General features: G+C 36.6%; 1 protein-coding gene across 1 annotated transcript in view; it reads right to left on the bottom strand.

Moving 5' to 3' along the window:
- SNX6 (sorting nexin 6) overlaps nucleotides 1-26,679 on the bottom strand; it is a gene marked incomplete at its 5' end in the record, with an annotated part of 61,712 nt that overhangs the window by 10,449 nt on the left and 24,584 nt on the right. The window contains 5 exon segments of the mRNA XM_081290817.1: nucleotides 7,877-7,963; nucleotides 12,804-12,843; nucleotides 15,765-15,840; nucleotides 21,419-21,524; nucleotides 23,730-23,825. Coding sequence (XP_081146943.1) covers nucleotides 7,877-7,963; nucleotides 12,804-12,843; nucleotides 15,765-15,840; nucleotides 21,419-21,524; nucleotides 23,730-23,825 — 405 coding nt within the window.

The raw sequence follows: 26,679 nt of genomic DNA, 5'->3' as shown, positions 1-26,679 counted from the left end.
ACAAACAAACAAACAAGCAAACTACAAAATTTAATGGTTTTTAGTATGTTGACAACTATAAAACCATCACCATAACCAATTTTAGCCCTAGGCAACCATTACTCTGCTTTTGTTCCCTTCACTTTTTCTTTCTTTCTTTCTTCTTTTTTAGCACTCTGAAGCCTAGCATAGGCCAGCAAGTACTGTATCACTGAACTACATACTTTGCCCCCCGCCCCCCCAACTGGTTGGTTTGTTAGAGACAGTATCTCAATAAGTTGCCCATGCTGGCCTCAAACTTGCAATCCTCCTGCCTCACCTCCTGAGCAGCTGGGATTACAGGCGTGCAATACGTGGCTATTAATCTAGTACAGATTGGTCTATTCTGAATATTTCATAAAACTGAATCATATAACATGCATCTTTTGTGTCTGTGACTTCTACCATTTATTAAGTTTCAAGTTCATCCATACTGTAACATGAATTAGTTACTTCGTTCCTTTCTATTGCAAAATAGTATTTCATTATATAGATATATACAATATTTAAGTTTATTAATTAATGTATTTATTTTTCTAATACTGGGATTGAATCCAGGAATCTGAGACAAATTCCCAGCCCTTTTTATTTTGAGACAGGATTTCACTAAATCACATAAGCCAACCTCAAACTCATGATCCTCCTGCTACTGGGATTACAGGCATGTGCCACAGTACTCAGTGACAATTTAATTTTAATAGAGTTTGTTTTATTTTTCTCACTGGTTGATAAGCTTAAACTATTACCTAACTAATCCAAGATCAAGAAAATTTATGTCTGGGTAGTATTCTAAAAGTTTTTCAGTTTTAGCTATTTTATATGTTCTGTTAGGAAGGGGCCAAATTTCATCCTTTTGCATGTGGCTACAGCTGTCCCAGTATCAGCTGTTGAAATCATTTTTTTTTTTTGGGGGGGGGGCGTTGCAGAGAATACCAGGGATTGAACTCATGGGTACTCAACCACTGAACCACATCTCCAGCCCTATTTTGTATTTTATTTAGAGACAGGGTCTCACTGAGTTGCTTAGCGCCTTCCTTTTACTGAGGCTAGCTTTAAACTTGCAATCCTTCAGCCTCAGCCTCCAGAGCCACTGGAATTACAGGCATGGGCCCCCTCGCCCAACAAAATCATTCTTGTCCCTACTGCATTATCTTAGCATGCTGTCAAAATCAGTTGACTGACTCAGTAAACTCGAACTAGAAGGAAATTTTTCTCAACTCGATAAGAAAAAAATCTCCAAAAAACATCATACTCAATGGGAGAAACTAAAAGTATTCTGCTAAGATCAGAAACAAAACAAGGAGGATGTCTCTTCTAATCACTCCTTTTCAACACTGTAAAAGTCCTAATTAATGCAATAAGAAAGGGAAATAAAAGGCATACAAATCAGGAAGGAGAAATAACACTGTCTTTGTACATAGACCTGTCTGTGCAGAAAATCTGAAATAAAGGGAAAAAAAAATCTCCTGGAGGGAATAGGAGCTAATAAATGATTACAACAAGACTGGAGGACACAAGGTTAATATATACAAAAGTAAATCACCTTTTTTGGGAGGGTACTGGGGATGGAACTCGGAGGCACTCAACCACTGAGCATGTGCATCCCCACACTATTTTGTATTTTATTTAGAGACAGGGTCTTACTGAGTTGCTAAGCACCTCGTCTTTGCTGAGGCTGGCTTTGAACTCCAGATCCTCCTCACTCAGCCTCCTGAGCCACTGGGATTACAGGCTTGTGCCTCCACATTCTTACATATTGGTAATGAACAATTGGAATTTGTTTAAAAAAAAAATTACAGTGACACTCCCCAAAATGAAACAAAATGAAATACTTAGACATTTATTTCATAAAGATATACCAGATTTGCATGAAGAAAACTACAAATCTCTGATGAAAGAAATAAAAGAAGCTGGGTGCAGTGTGCATGCCTGTAATCCCAGTACCTTAGGCTGAGGCAGGAGGAGTTCGAGTTCAAAGCCAACCTCAGCAAAAGTGAGGCACTAAGCAACTCAGTGAGACCCTATCTCTAAATAAAACACAAAAAAGGGCTGGGGATGTAGCTCAGTATTTGAGTGGCCCTGAGTTCAATCCCTGGTAACCCACCCCCAACTGGAAAGAAAGAAAAGAAAAAAAAAAAAAGAAAAGAAAAGAAAGAGAGAAAGAAAAAAGCTAAATAAATAGATATTCCATATTCATGGACAGAAAGACTCAATATTTGCAAGATAGCAATTCTTCCAAACTTGATTTACATATTCAATGCAATTCAATCAAAATCCCAGCAAGTTACTTTGTAAATATCAACAAACTGATTTTAAAGTTTAAATAGAGAAGCAAAGAACCTACAATAGCCAACACAATATGGAAGGAGAACAAAGTTGCAAGACTAACATTACCCAATTTCAAGTCTTACTATACTACAGACGGTTTTGTATGATGAAAGAACAGACAAATAGATCAATGGAACACTGTTTTAGCAACATGGTCAAAAACAGCCTAGAAATAGAACCACACAAATACAGTCAACTGATCTTTTCACAAAGGAGCAAAGATAAGACAAAGAACAAAGAGATTTTTCAAAGAGTTCTGGTTTGGTTTTTTTTTTTTTTTTAGTACTGGGGATTGAACCCAAAAACACTTTACCACTGAGATGCATTCCCAGTCCACCGCCCTCTTTTTGGGGGTGAGAAAGGGTTTCACTAAGTTGCTGAGGTTGGCCTTAAACTTGTGCTTCTCTCCTGCCTCAGCCTCCAAATTGCTAGGAATACAGGTGTATGCCACCACACAGTAATAAGAGGTTCTGAAACAAATAAAAATCCACATGCAATAAAAAATGTTTAAATTATACTTAGATTTTACACCCTTCACAAAAGTTAACTAAAATGAATCATAAACCTAAATATAAAAGGCAAGGCTATAAAATTCCTAGAAGGGCTGGGGGGTTTGGTAGAACACTTTCCTAGCACTAATGAGGTCCTGAGTTTGATTCCCAGCACCCAAATAAGTTTGTTTGTTTGTTTTAAATAAAAATTTGTTTGCAAAAGATGCTGCTTAGAAAATGAGAAGACAAGGGGATACAGCTCAACTGGTAGAGTGCTTGCCCCACATGTATAAGGCCTTAAGTTCAAACCCAGCACCACATTAAAAAAAGGTAGAGCATGCGCCTGGCATGTGTGAGGCACTGGGTTCAATTCTCAGCACCACATAAAGTAAAATAAAGACACTGTGTCCACCTATAACTAAAAAATAAATATTAAAAAAAAATGGGCAAGAGACACCTTACCAAAAACAAAACACAAGACAGATCAACATATGAAAACATGTTTCACATCATTTTACAGAAATGTGAATTAAAATATAAGGAGAGTCAGCATAATGGTACATGCTTATAATCCCAGTGACTGGACTGGCCAAGGGAGGTTTGCAAGTTCGAGAGCAGCCTCAGCAACTTAGTAAGACTCCAACAACTTAGATCCTGTCTCAAAATAAAAATAAAAAATAAAAAGGACTGGGGATGTAGCTCTGTGGCAAAGTGTTCCTGGGTTCAATGCTCAGTGAAAAAGAGAAAGAGAAAGAAAGAAAGGAAGGAGGGAGGGAGACAATGAAATACCACTATATATCTATTAGAATGGCCAACATCCAGAACACAGACAATATACACCAATGCAGGCAAGGATACAGACATTGCTAGTAGAAATGCAAATGGTACACCAACTTTGGAAGATAGTTTGGTGGTTTCTTTCTTTCTTTTTTTTTTTAAAGAGAGTGAGAGAGGAGAGAGGGGGAGAGAGAGAGAGAGAGAGAATTTTTAATATTTATTTTTTTTAGTTCTCGGCGGACACAACATCCTTGTTGGTATGTGGTGCTGAGGATCGAACCCGGGCCGCACGCACGCCAGGCGAGCGCGCTACCACTTGAGCCACATCCCCAGCCCCAGTTTGGTGGTTTCTTACAAAATTAAACACAGTCTTACTCTATGACAAAGCAATTTCACTTAAAAAAATTTTTATAGATGGACAGCAAGCATGCCTTTATTTATTTTTTTATATGGTGCTAAGGCTCAAACTCACACATGCTAAGGAAACGCTCTGCCACTGAGCTACACAGCCCCAGCCCAGCAATTGCACTCTTCACTTACACCAATGAATGTCTTTACAAGCCTGCACATGGGTAATTATAGCAGCTTTATTTATAATTGCTAAAACTTGAAAGCAACGTACATGGTCTTTAGTAGATGAATGGATAAGCTATGGTATATCCAAATAAGGAAATATTACATATCTTTAAAAGAAATTAGTTATCAAGCCAAGAAAAGACAACAGAAGAAATTTAAATGCTTATTACTAAGTGAAAGAAGTCAATCTGAAGAGGCCACATGCTGTATGATTCCAATTACATGACACTCAGGAAAAGCAAAACTATGAAAGACAATAAAAGATAAGTGGTTAGCCAGGTATGGTAGCACATGCTCATGGTTCTAACTACTCAGAAGGCTGAGGCAGCAAGCTCATTGAGCCCAGGGTTCAAGACCAGCTTGGGCAACACAAACCCTGTCTTAAAAAACAATCAATAATAATAAAAATAAATCAGTAAAATAAAATAAATAAAAACTATATCAAGCTGGGGATAGAGAAGATGAACAGACAGAACATAGCACATTTTTAGGTCACTGAAACTATCCTATATAATACTATAATAATGGTACATGTCTATACCTTTTCCAAACCCAAAGAACACACAAAATCAAGAGTGTAAACTATAGATTTTGGCGTTGTAGGTAGACACAATACCTTTATTTTATTTTTTTGTGGTGCTGAGGATCGAACCCAGTGAAATACATGAGGACCATGAAATACATGAGGACCTTCTCTTGGCATGGAAGCCAAGGAGGGATAGGCCTGGCATTGGGAACTTCTAGTGGCTCTCCTGCAGTGACAGACAGCCAAAAGCATGTGACCTTCCCCTCTGCTCTGCTAGAAAGGTTCCTCATAGTAGCACCAGAGATGGCATAACCCATTAAGAACTGAACAGCCTACCTTTAACCTTTTTTTTTTTTAAGCTAGCTGTTGATGAACCTTTATTTTATTCATTTATTTATATGTGGTGCTGAGAATCGAACCAAGTGTCTCACACATGTGAGGCAAGTGTTCTACCACTGAGCCACAACCCCAGCCACCTTTAACCTTTTTTGGAAAAGAACATTTTATAGAATCTCTTCAATGTCTCTAGGATATAAATAAAGCAGGCACAGGCCCCATTTTGTCAGGAGCCCGATCTGTCTGGTCAGCTTGCCAGTCCTGCCTCTGCTTTTGAAACTACTTTTTTTTTTTTTTTTTAATATTTATTATTTTTTTAGTTCTCCGCGGACACAACATCTTTGTTTGTATGTGGTGCTGAGGTTCGAACCCGGGCCGCACGCATGCCAGGCGAGCGCGCTACCGCTTGAGCCACTGTTCTATGGTTCATCTGCCGTTCTATTTTTCCTAGCTTTTATTTCTCAGCTAGCCCATTCCACTGAAGGGAACCCCATTCCCCCGACCAGGGTGGGACATGGGTGGGAGACTTTGTTGCCTGGTCTCTTTCTTTTTTTTAATATTTATTTTTCAGTTTTCGGCAGACACAACATCTTTATTTTATGTGGTGCTGAGGATCGAACCCAGCGCCCCATGCATGCCAGGCGAGCGCGTTACCGTTTGAGCCACATCCTCAGCCCTGCCTGGTCTCTTTCATTCCGTAAATAAAACAAATAAAAATAAAGTGGGGGGGGGGGGGCTGGGGACGTGGCTCAAGTGGTAGCGTGCTCGCCTGGCATGTGTGCGGCCCGGGTTCGATCTTCAGCACCACATACAAACAAAGATGTTCATACAAACAAAGATGTTGTGTCCCCCGAGAAATAAAAAATAAATATTTAAAAAAATAAAAATAAAAATAAAGTGGGGTCATTTATTCATTTGCCACATGTTGGGGCTCATGCATGCTAGGCAAGTGCTCTACAACCGAGCTTCATTCCAGCCCCAAATTACTTTTAAGTTCATCACATTGTTTCATCTTATCTGTAGCTCATTCTGTTTTATTGTTGAGTGGTATTCCACAGTATGCCAAAAGCACAGTCTGTATAGACATCTGTGTTGTTACCAATTTAAAACTATTACAAATAAAATTGCTGTGAAGGTATGCATAGAAATATGACTTCACTTCTTGTGGGTAAACACCCAGAAGTGAAATAACTTGTTTTTGTTTTAAATTAAGTCTCTGGTTAAGTGTTTACAATGTATATTAAATAAGTACATATTTGTTGTTTTGTGTAAAATAAAACAATATACCTTTTTATTTTTTGGTACTGGGGATTGAATCCTGAGGCCCTTTACCACTGACCATATCCTTGGTCCTTTTTATTTTGACATAGGGTCTTACTAAATTGCTAAGACTAACCTTGAACTTGTGATACTCCTGCCTCAGCCTCCAAAGATGCTTGAACTACATGCATATACCACAATACCCAGCTGTGGACAATACACCTATATATAAGTGTCTAAATACTCAAAATTAAAAATTAAAAGGTTTTTGATTATTTGATAAAAATTGTCAGCCAGGCTGGGCGAGGTGATACACATCTATAATCCCAGAGGCTCAGGAGGGTGAGGCAGGAGGATCACTAGTTCAAAGCCAGCCTTAGCAACTTATCAAGGCGCTATAGCAACTCAGTGGCAGAGTACTCACCTAGCAAGTGTGAGGCACTGGGTTCGATCCTCAGCACCACAAAAAAATAAAATAAAGGTATTGTGTCCACCTACAACTAAAAATATATATATATATTTTTTTTTAAAAAAAAGGATCAGGAAGTGGCTTGGTAATTAAAGCGCCCCTGGATTTAATCCCTGGTACAAAAAAAAAAAAAAAAGGTCAGCCAGGCATGGTGGTACATGTCTATAATTCCAGTGGCTCTGGAAGCTGAGGCAGGAGGACTATGAGTTCAAAGCCAGCCTCAGCAACGTAGCAAGGCCCTAAGCAACTTAGTGAGACCCAGTCTCTAAATAAAATATATTAAAAAAAAAAAAAAAAAAAAAACCCGAATGGGGATTTGGCTCAATGGTTAAAGTGGCCCTGGGTTTAATTCCCAGTACCTACATAAATAAATAAATAAATAAATACCTCTGATCAGATAGGAATTTCTGTAGAATATCTTAAGTTTTTAGTGCTTTGTAGACATCTATGTTAAAAAAATGTTTTTGAGGACTGGAGTTGTGGCTCAATGGTAGAGTACTTGCCTGGCATCTGTGAGGCCCTGGGTTCGATCCTCAGCACTGCATATAAATAAATAAATAAAATAAAAGATCCATTTATAACTAAAAAAATATTTTAAAAAAGTTTTTGATTACTAAGAGGTTTTTTGCACATAGCTTTCTAACAAGAAATGTGAATTGCCCTAAAATTAAGCATGTTTTTGTTTCATGGTGCTTTCATCCTCGATGGAGGACTCTATACAAACTTCATTATGTTTTTGCAGGAGTTTACCTAAAGAATTATACCAAATTTTTGGTTTTTAATTTCTAGATCATATTATATCAAAGGTTTATAAACTTTTTAAAAAATATTTATTTTTTAGTTACAGACACAATATCTTTATTTTATTTTTATGTGGTGCTGAGGATCGAACCTCATGCATGTGAGGCAAGCATTCTTCCTCTGAGCCACAATCCCAGCTCCAAAAAGTTTATAAACTTTTATGTGGGATTCCCTGATCTACAATTCCAAGAGGAGAAAAAAAAATTTACATTTGAAAATATAATATCCCAAAATAAGCTATCCTTTAAACAGTTTAAGTCCAGCAACCTGTAAAGAAACGAACAATAAAGTTACCTTAGCCGCTTGAGATTCTCTTAAGTAATATTTCAAAAGGTCAGAAAGTTTGAGGTCTTCATCAGCAGATACTCTTGCTTCTATTTTCTGAAAAAAGGGGGGAACTGGGTATGAAATCAATAAATCATCACTCAACATTCTCAATAATTACGAAAAAAATTAAAGTTATAAATAACTGCAGTATCTGTTTTATCTAGCTTTCTTTCCTTTTTCCTTCCTTCTAGTTTTTTGCTTTTCTTTGCAACTCTGACAAAACATGAACAGAAAAATCAGATCAATGACATTAGTGAACTTATAGAAAGATTTTATATCTGATTCCAGTTCTTGGCTACAACAGGTGTCAACATCAATAGCTTGTTAATGTCAATAGCTTCATTTATCTATTTATTTCAATGGAAAGTGCTATGCACATATGATTTTAAGGTAACAAAGGCTGGCAATGGCAGATTAGATAATTCAAACCAAACCTTCTTAAGTAGAAAATCTGGTCAAAGCATTAATAAAAAGTACTTGAGGACACCAAAGAAGCATCAACATGTAGTAAATTGAGCTGGGATGGAAATGGGAAGTAGCCATGCCAGACTTAAAAAGATGAGAACTCTTTGAATCTGGAGAGACCTAGGATAAGAGAAATGTCAATCAAATGCAATAATAGTCTTCGTTTGGATCCTGACTCAGACTACACTGTAAAAAAGCTAATTATGAGATAACAGGGAAAAATCTATACACTGGGCATTTGGTGACATTAAGAGGAATCATGGATAACAGTAAGGGCCATATTAAATCCAATAATTCTTATCTGTAAAAAGGAGAGATGTACACAAAAGGACATAAAACAGAATAAATATGAATTTTTTATGATAAAAGAACTGTAAGCAATATAGAATATGCTAATTTTCTTGGAATCTTGGTGACAAAGGTATAAGAATATGTTGTACTATTTTTTAACTTTACTATAAATATGAAATTATCATCAAAAGTTAAAAACAAACAAAAAACCCTACATGCACACCAGCAAGCTGTGGAGCAAACTGAATGTTCTCATTCATTCTGCTAGAAGTGTAAATTGGTACAATCACTTTGGGAAACAAATTGGCAGTATCTACTGAAGCTTTTCATATGAATAATCTATGATCCACCAATTTGCTTCCTAGTTATATATATCAACAGAAATGTATACTGGAGTTCTGCCAAAGATATACAATTGTCTTTTTTAAAAATATTTTTGGTTGTAGATGGACACAATAAATTTATTTTATTTATTTTTTATGTGATGCTGAGGATCAAACTCTGTGCCTCACACATACTAGGCAAGCGTTCTACCACTGAGCTAAACCCTAGCCCATACAATTGTCTTAATAGTATTATCTGTTGGGGCTGGGGATGTGGCTCAAGCGGTAGCGCGCTGGCCTGGCATGCGTGCGGCCCGGGTTCGATCCTCAGCACCACATACCAACAAAGATGTTGTGTCCGCCGAGAACTAAAAATAAATAAATAAATAAATATTTAAAAAAATTCTCTCTCTCCTCTCTCACTCTCTCTTTAAAAAAAAAAAAAAAAAAGAATAGTATTATCTGTAAAGAATCCCAGACCCGCTGGGGGCAGCGGTGCTTGCTTATAATTCCAGCTACTTGGGAGGCTGAAGCAGGATTGTAAATTCAGGGCCAGCTTCAGCAATTAGTGAGATCCACTGCCTAATAAAAAGAACTGGGGATGCAGCTCAGTGATAAAGCATCTCTGGCTTCAATTTCCAATATCCAAAAAGGAACCCCTGTTGGGCACACTGGTGCACACCTGTAATCCCAGGGACTCTGGAGGCTAAAACAGGAAGATCACAAGTTCAAGGCCAGTCTGAGCAACTTAGACCCTATCTCAAAATAAAAAGGGTTGGGAATGTAGCTCAGTGGGAGAGAACCACTGGGTTCAAGCCCAGTACCACAATCAATAACACCGACATACAGAACCCAAAACAAACTATACAAATGACTACCAACTAAAAGTAAAACAGATAAATTAATGGAATACTATACAGCAATCAGAAAAAAGGAAATACACGTATGCAACAACATGGGGATCAATGTTGAATAAATAAAACTAGACATAAAGAATACATACTACATAAGCATTTATATAACAGAAACAAAATAAATCTCTAGTGTCAGAAACTAGGAAAGTGGTGAATTATGAGGTAGGTGAAGAAGGGCAGGGCATTCTGTGTAGCTGGTAATGTTTTATTTCTTGATCTTGGTGTTGACAACAATTGTAAAATTTCACTGAGTCATATGTACACTTCTGATGTATATATGACTATCTAATATACTGCAATAGAAAGTTAAAAAAACTTGAAGCTTCTAAAAATTACTACATTGTAGAGAAACAAAACTTATGGAATCCTTTTTCTTTTGAAGTGCTGGGGATTAAAACTCAGGGCCCTGTTCATGTGAAGCAAGTGCTCTATCACTGAGTTACACACCCAGCCCAGGAATTTCTTACAAAGTATGCTAAAAATTTATTTAGATTGATAATAGTAGATAGTATGGGTGTTTTAAAATATGACTCCCCTCCTACCATTGAAAAGTAGGCTGCGTGCCCCCACCCCTTAAATCAAGGTTCTTAGACTGACCAATAGTAAGCACTGTGCCCGTTTCTAGGTCTCAGCTTTAACAAACCAGTAGCTTTCAATTCCTGTTATATGGGATGGCTCACTTCTAGAAACTAAACACCAGGTTGTAAAACACAAACAGTCTTGTGGAAAAGGCCACATGTATATGGGACGGCTTCTCCTAGCTCCTGCCTCCAGCCACCTAATGCAGTAGCAAGGCTTACAGAAGAGACTAGCAAGAGAGAGAGAACACGCCAGGGAGTGGGCTTTTATTGGGGAACAAAAAATTCCAGGGAAAATCCCATTCAATGAAGGTTAATGGGGGCAGCATCCCAAGATCAGGGGCAGTGACTGGGTCTTTGGAGCAGTGGCCAGACACACCTCTGCACAGACAAGCCCTCGGACCTGGAGAAGGGTGGGGAATAGCTCTGACACCTGTGTCTAAGCGCCTCTCGCCCAGCCAGGGAGGTAACTCAAATCACATGCGAGGATGGCCTCCCACACTGTACTGTAGTCTGAAGGTTCTTTCTGCCTACTGTGCTCCTTCCTTTCTATTCTTCACAATATATCTCTTGTACATCTAATCCTATCTTGAAGTCTATTTCTCAGCATACTTGACACAATTATATTTTGGGATAGGTCTTTATGCTTTTTATGTAAATGCACAGAAAACCACCATATATTCCTAGAAGATGCTCAGTAATACAAACATGAAAGGGATAAGAATGGCATTATGGATATGAGGGTGTCACCACCTACACATTTGTCCTTTGTGAGAAAGTTTCTTTTTTTTTTTATCCCTACTATACATAACTCAATTGGCAGATTTCTATACTGGACTAGCAACCACTTCTCAGCTAAATACCATTAAACAGCTAAAAAACATTTCCACTGTTTTATCAACTGTTAAATAATATCTAGACTCTAACAGTAAATTATTTATTTTTTTTAAAGAGAGAGTGAGAGAGGAGAGAGAGAGAGAGAGAGAGAGAGAGAGAGAGAGAGAGAATTTTTAATATTTATTTTTTAGTTCTCGGCGGACACAACATCTTTGTTGGTATGTGGTGCTGAGGATCGAACCCAGGTCGCATGCATGCCAGGCGAGTGCGATACCGCTTGAGCCACATCCCCAGCCCAACAGTAAATTATTATAGTAAATTATTACTACAGGGAGTACAACTTTACCACAGTTGTATACTTGCCTTGTATTGACAATTTTTTTTTTTTTTTTTGGTGGTGCCAGAGATTGACCCCATGGGCACTTAACCACTGAGCCACATCCCCAGCACGTTTTATTTTTAATTTTCAGACAGGGTCTTACTAAGTTGCTTAGGGCCTTGCCACATGCTGAGTCTGACTTTGAACTTGTGATCCTCCTGCCTAAGTTTCCCAAGCTGCTAGGATTACAGATGTGCACCACCTTACCCATGATACTATTCATTTTTGTGGGGAGCGGGGGACTACTGATCAAACCTGCAGCTTCATAAATGCTAAGCATGTAACAACTCCATCACTGAGCTACACCAGTAGGCCCAACACTGTTTTTACTATTTATTCTGTGGTGCTGAGATAACACTATTAATTTTTAAACCAGCATGTTACAGAATATCAAAAGCAACACAGTCCTTAATTTTTAAATTTTTAAAAAATATTTATTTATTTATTTGTATGTGGTGCTAAGTATCACACCCATTACCTCACACATGTGAGGCAAGTGCTCCACCACTGAGCCACAGCCCAAGCCCATAATCCAGTCTTGATATAGTTAAGATGAATCTAAGACTTCCTCTGAATTTACAAAGCTCCAGAAAAGGATTGATTGTTCTTCATAAAAAATAAACTCAGTCTTCTTCTTCTCTCTCTTTTTTTTAAGTTGTCTATAGACTTTTATTTTATTTATCTACATGCAGTGTTGAGAATTGAGCCCAATGCCTCACACATGCGAGGCAAGTGTGCTACCGCTGAGCCCCAGCAACAGCTCCAAACTCAGTCTTCCTAATGAATGTTTTCTTTTATACAAATACCAAAACTCTTTAACAAAAACAATTTCCTGAAAAACTCTCAGTAAAATTAAAATCTGTCATAATCCTGAAATATACTCATCTTCCTCAATAAATTAAACACAACTACAACAAGTTAAATATTACTATATGCAGAGATTTAGATCCTCAAAGGTTTAATTACCTTTTTGAAAAAAATTATTATGGTAAAAATACATGACACAAGATGTATCCTTTTAGCAGATTTTTAAGTATACAATACAATATTGTTCATTATAGTACAGATATATCACTATGCAGTAGATCTCCAGAATTTAGTACTTACTCTAGTTTTATCAAACAGTTCTGAAACTTTGAGGAAAAACCTGGAAGGGAAAAATATTTTCATCAGAAGCTACATTTGAAATAATTTCCCACATCAGATATTTACAGAATATGTTCCCAAACCATTTCATTAATGAGCATTATTGTTTCCTTACATAAAACATTCAATGGTCTTATTAACTGGAGACTTCATTTAGTTCAGGAAAAACCTCCCATACTTCCACCAATATAACACATTACTTGAAATCTGTTATAGGAAATTTCCCCATTTCATTTCAATACACAATCTAAGTCATATACCAAACTTAAAATTTATCTTGATATTCCTTTAAGTAATATATCACATAATACTAAATAGAGGCTGTTCTTTCAATATTATTACAGAAATACAAAGCAATTACACTGAAAGAGACAAAAAGTTGACTGATCTACTGGACAGCACTAAAGCTGGAGAACTTCTTAAAGTTACTGGAGAATTATACATTTTTGATACTATAATTGAATCCAGGGGTACTTTACCACTGAGCTACCTCCCCAGTCCTTTTTATTTTGCAACAGACTCTCACTAAGTTGCTGAGGATCTCACTAAGAGGCTGAGTCTCAAACTTGGGATCCTCCTGCTTCAGTCTCCTCTGAGTATCTGGGATTACAGGCATGTGCTACATGCTCAGTGATAGTTTTATTTTAAACATTTTCAAATATAGCTACTTTGTTTTGAAAAGTAATGAAAATGAACAACCAATTCCTAGCTCAGAATTCATTTTCCCTTTACTAAACAGTGTGTCAAATGCTGATATCAATTAAAAACTATCTCACCTGGCATGGTGGTGCTCACCTATAATCCCAAGTGGTTGGGAGGCTGAGGCAGGAGGATATCAAATTCAAATACGCCTCACTAATTTAGCAAGGCCTTGAGCAACTCAGTGACCCTGTCACTAATAAAATATAAAAAAGGGATGGGGATATGGCTCAGTGGTTAATTGCCCTTGGGTTCAACCCCTGGTACCAAAAAAAAACAAAAAAAAACAAAAAAAAAACAGTATCACAGGGACTAGGTTTATAGCTTAATGGTAGACTGTATGTTTAGCATATTCAAGACCACGTGAAACTATTAAAAAGCATTCTGTAAAATACATAATCATAGGTGGCATGATAATGGGATTAGGGCAAACTACAGAAAGCAAAACCACAATTTAAGCCAGGTGCAGTGGTGCACACCTGTAATCCCAATGGCTTGGGAGGCTGAGACAGGAAGATCAAAGCAAGCCTCAGCAACCTTGAGAGCCTAAGCAACTCAGTGAGACCCTGTCTCTAAATAAAATACAAAATAGTGCTGGGGATGTGGCTTAGTGGTGGAGTGCTCCTGAGTTCAATCTCTGACACCCCTCCCTGTCAAAAAAAAAAAAAAACACTATTTACTAAACTTTGTTTTACTGAACACAATTTGCCTTAACAGATTGTTTGATAGCATGGCAAGGTTTATTTTTTTCTTCTTATCAAAGACTTAAGTATTAATTCTTCACATGTCTATAATTCCAGCAACTTGGGAGGCTGAGGCAGGAGGATCAAATTCAAAGTCAACCTTAGCAACTTAGTGAGACAAAGTCTCTTGCTTTGTTCCAAATATTGGCCCTTAAATGTGTACTAAACACATTTAGAGAAGAGGAAAGTTCAAGAATATGTCTTGAAAAAAGAAATGAATTATGAAAATAGTTTTCCCACTTAAACATTGTTTTAAAATGTATTTGATCTAAGTGTTGTGGTGCATGCCTCTGGCTATTCCAGAGACTAAGGCAGAAGAATCACAAGTTTGAAGCCAGCCTCAGTTAACTAAGCAAGATTCTGTCTCAAAATACAAGAAATAAAAATAGCTAAGGTTTAGGGACTGGGGTTGTGGCTCAGCGGTAGAGCCTACCACCTGTGAGACCCTGGGTTACCTCAGCACCACATTAAATAAATAAATAAAAATAAAGATATTGACAACTACAACCAAAAAATAAATATACAAAACAAAAAAACAGCTAAGGCTGGGCCGGTGGCATTCACCTGTAATCCCAGTGGCTCAAGAGGCTGAGGCAGGAGGATTGTGAGTTCAAAGCCAACCTCAGCAACAGCGAGGCACTAAGCAACTCAGTGAAACCCTGTCTCTAAATAAAATACCAAATAGGGCTGGGGATGTGGCTCAGAGTTTGAGTGCCCCTGAGTTCAATCCTTGGTCCCTGCCCCCACTCCCAAAAAAACAGCTGGGGATGGAGCTCGATGGTAAAACCCTTGCCTAGAATGCACAAGTCACTAGGATCAATCCCCAACATCATAAATAAATAAGCAAACAAATATATATTTGAATTATTTTTCAATAAACAAGTAATATTATAGGAGCAACTAAAATTAACTAGTTAAAACAACTAGCATAAAGTCAATAAAGAATCCCAAGTTTGAGGCCAGGCTCAGCAACTTAGCGAGGCCCTACAGAACTTAGCAAGACCCTGTATCAAAATAAAAAAATAAAAAGGGTGTGGATGTAGCTCAGTTAAGTGTCCCTGGGTGCAACCCCCAGTATGGAAGGAAAAAAAGTCCAAGCTCCAATGAAATACACAAACACACACACACACACACACACACACACACACACACACACACACACACTCACCCCGACTCCTGTATATAAAATTTCAAAATAACATTTATTATTTATGATAAACAACACTGACAAATTCTAATACACAAATATCCCACTTTCATCTAACAGAAGATTGTAAATACTAAAACTACATACTAAAGCTTATTTTATATTTAAAAATATTAGATAAGAAAAAAATGAATCAACTCAAGTTTATAAAAACATTCCTTATTATCAATGCTTTTACAAAAATATTCCAAAATGCCTGCCTAGAGATTACAAGTATGCCAACAAATTTTTATTTTGCTTATATCTAATAATGTTTTTAATTAGAATCCTTACTTGCATATATCTGTAGAATCCTGAGTTCCTAAAGCATATAATGAAGAACCAATTCTATTGTAATCATCTGCAGCACCTATGGAAAAAGTTTCAAGAATATATTTGGTCATTAATTTAAAAATACTGACTGAACAGCTATCTGCAACATATGAGATACACCAAATCAAGTAAAGTAAATAACACAAACAACCATAACTATTCAATGGATATTATATTGGGTACATGTGAAAACTGCTTTAAGAACAGAGGAAACAGATGATTCCTACTTCAGTAAGTCAAGAAAGGATTTACAAAACTATAGAATGGGCTGGAGTTTGTATGATAAGCAAATCTTTACCAAACAAAGGATAACATTTTGCATAAAGGGAATAAGATAAATACATATCATAAAGAAGAATAGTATATTCAAAGAGCCTGGGGTGGGACTGAAGGATGCATAGGGGAGTGAATGGAATAAAAGATCATATAGGCCATGATAAGAGTTTAGATTTGATCTTGTGACAATGGATCTTATTGAACATATATTTATGTCATAGTAGTGGTAAACTCCACCTGAGAAGGATTTTAGATATTAAAAAATTCTGTGGAGAAAAAAAAGCAGGATGACCAACCAGCAAACTGTTCCAATAACCTGATATCAAACCTCTGAAACTGTGAGCCAAAATAAACTTTTCCCCTCTAAATTGTTCTTGTTAGGTCTTTTCGTCACAGTGATGAACAGCTAACTGAAACAGTAGCTGAAACTGGCCGGCTGGGATCCAGGAAGGTTTCCTGGCTTGGTTATTGGTAACAGAAACCCTCACAAAAGAAGGACACAAGGACACAAGAACAGAAGTAGCCAAGCCAGAGACTTATTTTTTCCTGTTACTATAAAATGGAGGTTAATTCTAAGCACTCACTCTACTGACTTGACTCTATTTCAGAGGTTATCCAAATTTTGATCTTAGGATTTCTTTACATTCTTAAAAATTACCGAGCAATCCGAAAAGCTTCTTTTTACATGTGTTATTATCTATCAATATATACTGTATATTTTTTAAAAATGTAAAACAGAAAAATTTTGAACATTTAGTAATTTATTTAAAATTAATAGCATTAGGGCTGGAAATGTGGCTCAGAAGTAGAGTGCTTCTTAGCACACGTAAGGCACTGAGTTCAATTCCCAGCACCACAAAACATAAATAAAAGGAAAGAATAAAATTAACATACCACTGAGCTACATTTAAACCCAGCCTGTTTAAACCCATATTTATATAACTAAACTTTCAAATGAAAAAGAGCTATTTTTTAAAAAATTAGGGAGGAGCATGACAACATTACATTTTTATATATCTCTGTTGTACCTGGTTCAACAGACAATAGATTCTCATTATCTGCTTCTGCTTTCATTCAATCTGCTTTTCATTCGATCTCTATGATAATACTGCTTTTAAGTATGTGGGGGAAAAAAATCCAGCCTACACAGATATATAACTAGAAAAGGAAGAGGTATTCTACTAACCTTTTCAAATAATCATGGATATTCTTCTTTATTATTACACCAAACTCAATAATTACTTGTAATGTGGACTCTAAAATCATTATCAATGAAATTCTTGTTGTTGTTTTTTTTTTTTTTTTTTTGCAGTACAAGGAATTGAAATCAGAAGCACTTTACCAGTGAGCTACTCCCACTTCTTCTTTTTTTAACCCCCATTTTGAGGGAGAGTCTTGCCTAAGCTGGTGAAACTAGTCTCAAATCTGTGGTCCTCCTGCCTGAGCATCTTGAGTAGCTGGGATTATAGGCATGTGCCACCATGGACAACTTAATACACTTCTTATAAATTAAAACCCATTAGTATGCCAGGTACACACTACACACTACAAACTTAGTAAAGTGGCAATCCACAGCTTCAATGCAATTCCAATCAAAATACCTATGGCATTCTTCACAGAACTACAAAAAACAGTCCTAAAATTCATACGGAACCTCCCCGAGACACACACACACACAAAATGAATAGACAAAGATATTTTGAGGAAAAAGAACAAAGCAGGACACAATATGCTGACTTCAAAACAGAGTACCAAGCTTAGCTTAGTAATTAAACTGATAATATTAGCAATAAATACAGACACACAGACCAATGCAAGAGAATAGAGCCTAGACACAAACTCATGGATTTACAGTCATCTGACTTTTGACATAGGTGCTAAGAAATACATTGAAGAAAGAGCCACCTTTTAAATAAATGGTGCTGGAAAAATTGGATATTTACATCCAGTAGAATAAAACTAGACCCCTACCTCTCACCAGTCACAAAAATGAATCCAAAATAGTTTAAAGACTTATATAAACCTGAAACTATGAAACCACCAGAAGAAAATACAAGGGAAATACTTTAGGACATCAGAATAGGTAAAGATTTAGCAAGGCGCAGTGGTGCACACCTGTAACCCCAGAAGCTAGGGAGGCTGAGGCAGGAGGATCACAAGTTCAAGGCTAGCTTCAGCAATGTAGAGAGGCCCTAAGCAGCTTAGTGAGACCCTGTCTCAAAATAAAAAACTAAAAAGGGGTGGGGATGTGGCTCAGTGGGTGCCCCTGGGTTCAATCCCTGGTACCAAAACAAACAAACAAACAAACAAACCCCCCAAAAAACCAGGCAAAAATTTTTTTGAGAAAAACCCCCAACATACAGGAAATAGAGAAAAACAAACTTGTGGGACTGTATCCAAAAAAAGGTGCACAGCAAAGGAAATAATAAAGAGACAATCTGAAGAATGACAGAAAATATTTATAATATGTGTATTTGATATTGATATCTAGAATACATAAGGAACTCCAAAAATTCAATAGCAAAAAAAAAAAGAAGGAATAACCTAATTAAAAATGTGTAACATGGGCTGGGGTTGTAGCTCAGTGGTAGAGCACTCGCCTAGCATGTGCAAGGGCCTGGGTTCAATCCTCAGCACCACACAAAAATAAATAAATAAAATAAAAATATCGTGTCCAACTACAACTAAAAATAAATAAATATTTTTTAAAATGTGCAACAAACCTAGACATTTGTTAAAAGACAACATATAAATGGCCAAGAGGTATATTAAGAAATGTTCAATAGTGCCAAGCATTATGGCACACATTTGTAATCCCAGTTACTTGGGAGGCTAAGGCAGGAAGATAACAAGTTCATGATCAGCCTGGGCAACTTAGTAAGACCTTGTCTCAAAATTAGAAAGGGCTGGGGCTGAAGATGTGGCTCAGTGGTAGAACACTTGCCTACTGTGCCTGAGAACCTGGATTCAACCCCAGTATTGCAAGGAAAAAAAAAAATTTCAACGTAACTAATTACCAGGAAAATGTAAATCAAAGGTAAAAGCTATCAACCTATGAAGAAAAGAAAACAATACGAAGAATCCTTGAAAATTATAGTAGAACTACCATATGATCCAACAATTCTATTACTGGGGATAAATCCCAAAGAAGTGAAATCAGAATTCTGAAGAGACATCTGTATTCCCATGTTCATTGCAGCACTATTCACAATAGCCAAAAATTGTAAACAAGGGGTTGTAGCTCAGCAGTAGAATGCTCGCCTAGTATGTGCGAGGCCTTGGGTTCAATCCTCAGCACCACATAAAAATAAATAAATTAAATAAAGGTATTGTGTCCAACTACACATAAAAAATAAATATTAAAAAAACTAAACAAGATAACCATCAATCAACTGATGAATGAATGAAGAAAACATGGTAAATATAAAAATAGAATACTGTTCAGACATAAAACCCTGACATCTGCAATAATATGGATGGAACTGGAGATCATCATATATACTGAAATAAACCAGGCACAGAAAGACAAGTACATGATCTCACTTATATGTAGACACTACTCATAGAAGTTGAGAGTAGAACAGTGATTACCAGAGGCTAAGGAGAGTAAGGGGGAGGGAATAATGATAGAAGGTTGATCAATGGGTATTAAGTTGCAGTTAGGAGCAAGGTGGTCCTTTTCTCCCCATATTTTTTATTAGGAGAAAGAAGTTCTGGTGTGCAACTACACAGTAGGGTGGCAAAAGGTAAGAATAAGGTACATTTCAAGGGGCTGGGGATGTGGCTCAGGCGGTAGTGCGCTCGCCTGGCATGCGTGCGGCCTGGGTTCGATCCTCAGCACCACATACAAACAAAGATGTTGTGTCCGCCAATAACTAAAAAAATAAATATTTAAAATTAAAAAAAAAAAAAATGGGCTGGGGATGTGGCTCAAGTGGTAGCGTGCTCGCCTGGCATGCGTGCGGCCTGGGTTCGATCCTCAGCACCACATACCAACAAAGATGTTGTGTCCGCCGAGAACTAAAAAAATAAATATTAAAAATTAAAAAAAAAAGGTACATTTCAAAAAGCTAAAGAAAAGATTTTAAAGTCTTCACCATAAAGATGATAAATGTTCAGAAGACAGATGTTTAATGTGGTTTAAATATCATACAATATACCTATATTAAAATATCACTTAATACTGCATTAGTATACATAATTTTATGTTTTTATGTATTAGTTAAAAAATAATGATAATAAAAAAAGACTGACAAGGACGTGGAGCAACTGAGCTCTCACGTCACTGCTCTTGGAAATGCAAAATGGGATATTCATTATGAAAAAAGTGCCAGTTTCCTAAAAAGTTAAATTTACATCCATGCAAAGAGACATGCAGGTGGATAATGTAATAGACACAAGTTAGAATGACCCAAATGTTCACCAATAGGCAAATGAACAAATGACTATGTTGGCATATCCATACAATAGAATACTATTCAGTAAAAAACAAAAAACAAAAAAAAACCCTCAACAATAAAAAGTATACACTAAAGGCCACTTTCAGGGGTTATGGATACATGTTCACAATTTTTACTATGATTAAATTGTACACTTTGACACCAAATCTTATAAATACTAATTATAAAAAAATACTAAATATACTCAAATAAGCTGTTCATAAACCTCATTGATCTATCTTGTACTTTGAATGAATCTTTTATATACACAATTTGTGGCATTATGCACTGGTTGTTTAGGAAATCTGTTAGTTGTTCTTACAAGTAAATATGGTATTCCATGGAAAAAGCACTTAGTTCAGTCACAACTCAACAGTATTTAAAATGCTCTTCCAGAGAGAATCATAACATTTCAGTATGCAAAGTGCTTTATAGATTTCCCATTTTATCACTCAATATTTAAAAAATGTGAACTCTGGGGTGGAGATTTGTTATATGAGATTTATTATATATTTGTTATATATTTGCTGCTACATCAAAATTACATTTTTAGAAAATTGTAAGTCATGGCAGGAAAAACTACAGTGACTATTAGTAAAGTCTGGTGCTACTGCCTTGATTTGTATATACTAAGGCACAACGAGTTTTATCCATCTTTTCCTTTGCATCATCAATGTAAATGTCAGAATGATGAAAAAGGCAAAAAAGTATCTACAGTATTTTTATGAAAATAATTTTGGACCTTGCAGACTCACTTGGGGTCTAAGCTTCAATAGACCACAGTTTGAGAACCACTGTTTCCTATCAAGACTTTTACAAACTCTAAGTAACAAGTCAGCCTTATTTTTATTATTCCATTAAAAATTTCAAGCTAAAGCCACACACACAAAAAAATCTTACTTTTGTGGGATCTTGTCATCCTATCAGACTTAGCAGACGCATCCTTAACTCGGTTATGATATTCTAAAAGGAAAGTTCGTTCATGCTCAAAGAAATCATCTACATCCTATAGGATCAAAAGAAAAAATATGAGCTTTTTTCACTTATTTTGCTTTAGTATGATATAGAAATAACTTTGTCAACATTATAAACATACAAAGATTATCAGGAAAATAGCACAGCTACATCCTCTAAAAATCAAGAGTTTAAAATTGATTTTATCAACATATTAAGACTTTAATAGACATGCATTTCTTTCTTTGTTTTGGGATTTTTTTTTTTTTTCTTTGAGAGGGAGGGACTTGCTATGTTGTCCAGAATGGCCTCAAATTTGTCATCATCCTGTTTTGGTCTCCTAAGGAGCTGGGATTACTAGCATGTACCACCACACCTATCTTAAGTATCTGGCTTACCTTTCTATCAAGTAAGACATCTAGGGTTGGGGCTATGGCTCAGAGGTAGAGCACTCCCCTACCATGCGAGAGGCGCTGGGTTTGATCCCCAGCACCACATACAAATAAAATAAAGATATTGTGTCCACCTATAACTAAAAAATAAATATTAAAAAAAAAAGACATCTATAGTTTTGTAGCTGAAGGCTCAGAGATCCTCTTGGTGGTTCACATTCCCATGTTTTACTCTGAAACACGTTCCTACTTGTGCTCTGCTTCAACAGACACCTTAATGCCAGTGGGAGTGATCAACTGTTTTTCAGAAAAAGAAAAATTCTGTCACTAGAAGTAAACATTGATTTTCTTGGTCTAATAGGCAATCTATGAGCTATTCTGTGGCTTCCAGACCTTACTCATTAGGGCTGACTGCTCTGGGGAAACTGGCCAAATTACCTATCTGGGAGCAATGATATGATTAACCACTGTAGTCAATCTAAAAAAATAAATAAATAAATAAAGCCATATATATATGAGAAGTAAAAAATCATATATTCACAGTACTTTTACCCCTTCTAAACTAGCAATGTTTCATTGGAAAAATATCAGTTAATATGATATAATCTGAGACTTATATCAATAGAACACAAGCAGCAAGAGTTAGTATTGACAAAAATGTTTAAAAATCTTTAATTCATATACGCTAGTTTTAACTATCAACATGGTAAAAAAAGGCAAAAAGTATCATAATAATTTTATGAAAATGGTTTTGACCTTGAAGACTTGCTTTAAAAGGGTCTTGGGGTTGTGGCTCAGGGGTAGAGCACTCGCCTAGCATGCGTGAGGCACTGGGTTCTATCCTCAGTACCACATAAAGTAAAATAAAGACATTGTGTCCACTTATAAAAAAATAAATAAATAAAAATAAAAGGATCTTGAGGTCTAGGTTTCAGTACACCACATTTTGAGAACTAGTGTCTTATATCAAGACTTTTATAAACTGTAAGTAAATAATTAATTTAATAAATAATTAGCTTTCTAAGTATTATTACACATATTATCATATTCAATCTTTTCAATAATTCTGTGAGCTAGGTCATATTATTAACCCTATTTTGGAAATGGAAAAAATAAAATTCAGAGAAAGAAACTTTCCCCAAGAACATATAGCAGCAGAAGGCAACACTAAAACTTCAAATGAGATCTTCTAACTTCAAATCTGATTCTAAGTCTCTCTCTTAATATTTGCAAGGCTAAGCTAAGGGCAAGTGTAAAAACATTTGCAGCCCCTCTTCTTATTCCACCCTACAGCTCTAACCTATACCTAGAGGGTCCTTGGGCATATATAGGTGAACATTTCAACCTGCACACTGATCTTTTCCCTTGCCCCTCCCCTTTACTTGGCTGCCCTACAATCACCCCTTCACCATCCATGAAATGCACAGCAGCAGCACAGCTGGGGAAAAGACATCTATGCAGAACTGGAAGGTGGCTTTGGATTTGGGCAAGGAAACACCGGAGTTGAGGTATCTGCAACATGGTCTTTTTGTAAAGAAGTAACTCCAGATGGATAAATCTCCTGGACTGCAGACTTCTCACTCCTTGGAGAAAAGAACTCACTAAAGAGAGCCAAGGTAGGGACACAATTTCCCAGGCCTAAGGATTCTATTGTCCAAATTCTTACTCTAATTCTGAACATATGAAATCTCAATCTATTTCCCTTTTAAAAGAAGTAAATTCGGTCTGGGGATACAGTGCAGCTGGTAGAATGCTTGCCTTGCATGCACAAGGCCCTGGGTTCAATCCCCAGCACCACAAAAATAAATAAATAAATAATGAGAGAAGCAAATTTTCAACCAGTAACACTGTTAATCAAGTCTTACCTTTACTCCTGAAACAATCACTCCGTCTGCTGATTTAACCATGTTTTTAAAGAAATCTTCAAGTTTCTCTTTTTTATTTTTTCCTCGCACACTCAACTGAAGAAAAGTAATTACAATTAGCATTTTTTTTAAGGTTACAAATGCAAAGTAGTATGTCTTTTATCTTAGTCATTTAACTTATAATCTCAAAAGAATCCCGGTTTTTAAACTTAAAATGGAAATTTCATCATGTGTATTAACAGTTTTCAAACTTTAGGGCATAAAAGAGGATTTTAAGCTAGGCATGATGGTACACACCTATAATCCCTATAGGCTTCTGCTGTGTCTATAAATACTTATGGGAGTGAGGTAGGAAGACAGAAAGCTCAAGGCCAGACTGAGCGACTCAACAAGATCATGTCTCAAAATAAAAAAGGGCTGAGATATAGCTCAGTGGTACAGTGTTCCTGGGTTCAATCCCTAGTACTAAAAAGTTTGGTAATAACTCCAGCCTTACTCTAAAAGATTCAGGTGGACTACAATAAGGTCTAGATAAGTCCAATTTTACAAGCATATTTGATAATTCTGTTATAAGTAGCCCTTTCATCTTACTTTGTCAAGTACTATATATAATACAATAACAATAACAATTTAACTCAGGGGCTGGGGTTGTGGCTCGGTGGTGAGCGCTTGCCTAGCATGTGTGAGGCACTGGGTTCGATTCTCAGCACTACATGCCAATAAATAAATAAAATTAAAAATTCATCAATAATGAATAAAAATGTTTAAAAAATTTAACTCAGGAGTCCTTCTAAACGTGAAATTTACTGAGGTAAAATATATCATAATGTGATTCTGTAATACCTCTGAAAATATATTCTGCAAATTTTTCACTCTGAACTCATCCAAATATCAACTCTTTATCCTATGTTGGGGGTCAGCAACTCACAGTATAAGGAACACAAAAGATGACTTTGAATGGATGAATGGTCATCCAAGGGTAAAAGTGAGAAGCAGCTAACTCTTTTTGACTCCTAGTGCTTGCTGCATCAAGGTGCCCTATAAAGCAACACACCATCTAATTTCCTTACACATTGCCATGACTTCAATGCCCACAAGACTTAGACATCTTGAGTAATAACTACCATAACTGATCCGGAGTAACCCTAGTTGGTTGAGGGCTATATGGAACCTTATAACTAGACTCTGACTCTAAGGAATGTGCCTGACTCTTTAATATTAGAGCTTAAGATTAAAGAGGTATATTCTAGCTAAGATGAAGTCACTTTTGTCCTAACCTATATATACACATATCCTTCTAACCCAAATTGTGTGGATCCAACTGGTCATGTTGCTACCTTGAACCACACTTTTAGCAAGATCTCTAAAAACTACATTCTGCAATCCTAGATTTGTCTGCCTCTTACTCCCATGACACACTGGGGCCAGTTATCATACACTAAGACTGGGTTGTTCTTCAAGCAGACAGAGAACATCTATAAAAAGTCCACAACTGGGCTGGGGTTGTAACTCAGTGGTTGAGCACTTGCTTCACATGTGTGAGGCACTAGGCTCGATCCTCAGCACCATATAAAAAATAAACAAATAAAACAAAGATATTGTGTCCATCTACAACTAAAAAAAAAGAGTCCATAACTAACATCATCTTTAAGGGTGAAAGGGTGAATGCTTTCCCCTTAACATCAGGAAAAAGGAAAGGATGTCTGCTTTCGCCACTTCATTTAACAATGTCCTAGAAATTCTAGCCAGGCAAGTTAGGCAGGAAAAAGATATAAAAGATAACCAGAAAATAAGAAGCAAAAATAAAATATAAAAGTTAATAAATGAGTGTGGCTGCTAAGGTGGTTGATCATTATGGGGAACATAGGAAGTTTAAGAATTTGATTTCTGATTGTTTTCCACTTTCCTGAAACCAAGGTTATCATCTGATCAAGAGAAACTGATATGAGTTGAAATTTGCTATTACAGAAAATGAAAAGATGGAAGTTTGTTATAAATGATAGGGAAAGTACTCTAGATGAGAGAAAGGTACACAGTAGAACTGCTAACAAGAGTCAAAATGAAGTCAATGGTCTTGATGTATGAATGAGTAATGGAAATTGGAAGAAGAGAACAGACAAAAGTCTGTTCAGAGTCTGTAATACTAAAGCAATGAAAAGATCCTATGTGTGCCTACTGATTGAGGTAGTTTTTTTAATGGAAGTTAGGGGATTAAATATATTATGCTCTGTTGGCTGGGGACTTAGCTCAGTAACAGAGCACTTACCTGCCATGCCTAAAGTCCTAGGTTCCCAGTACTACCCCAAAATAAATAAATAAATAAATAAATATCCAGCCCAGCTTGGTGGCCCATACATGTAACCCAGTAGCTCAAGAGGCTGAGGCAGAGGATCACAAATTCAAATCCAGCCTCAGCAATTTAGCTAGGCCCTAAGCAACTTAGGGAGACCCTGTCTCAAAATAAAAAATAAAAAGGAATGGGGATATTGCTCAGTGGTTAAGTGTCCCTTCGGTCAATCCCTGATACAATTAAAAAAAAAATCTGTTGTTAAACAGACTCAAGACTATTCCCCACTGGAAATAGAAAAGGTGCAAGCCAGATAAGTAAAGCAAATTAAAGGCGATTATTTCTCATAACAGTGGCCCTTTCTCAATTAAATTCAAGAAAAAGGCTTTCTAGGTCTCCCCCTAAGTCCCATGGCCCTTTGATACTTCAACAGTTCATCTGTCCCACAATACTCTGTAAACAATTAACATTTTCCAATCCTTTTTTTCTGGAGTGAGGTGGAGTGGTAGGATTAAACCTATAGGCACTTTGCTGCTAAGCTACATTCCCAGCCATTTTTATTTTTTATTTTGAGACAGGGTCTTGCTAAGTTGCTTTGAGCCTCACTAAATTGCTGAGGCTGGCCTGAAACTTGCAATCCTCCTGTTTCAGCCTCCAGAGTTG

This window comes from Spermophilus citellus, assembly GCF_964194105.1.
Source record: "Spermophilus citellus genome assembly, chromosome: 4".
Classification (NCBI taxonomy): domain Eukaryota; kingdom Metazoa; phylum Chordata; class Mammalia; order Rodentia; family Sciuridae; genus Spermophilus; species Spermophilus citellus.
Note: the sequence above shows the minus strand (reverse complement) of the source record. Positions and strands in the feature narration are given on the sequence as shown.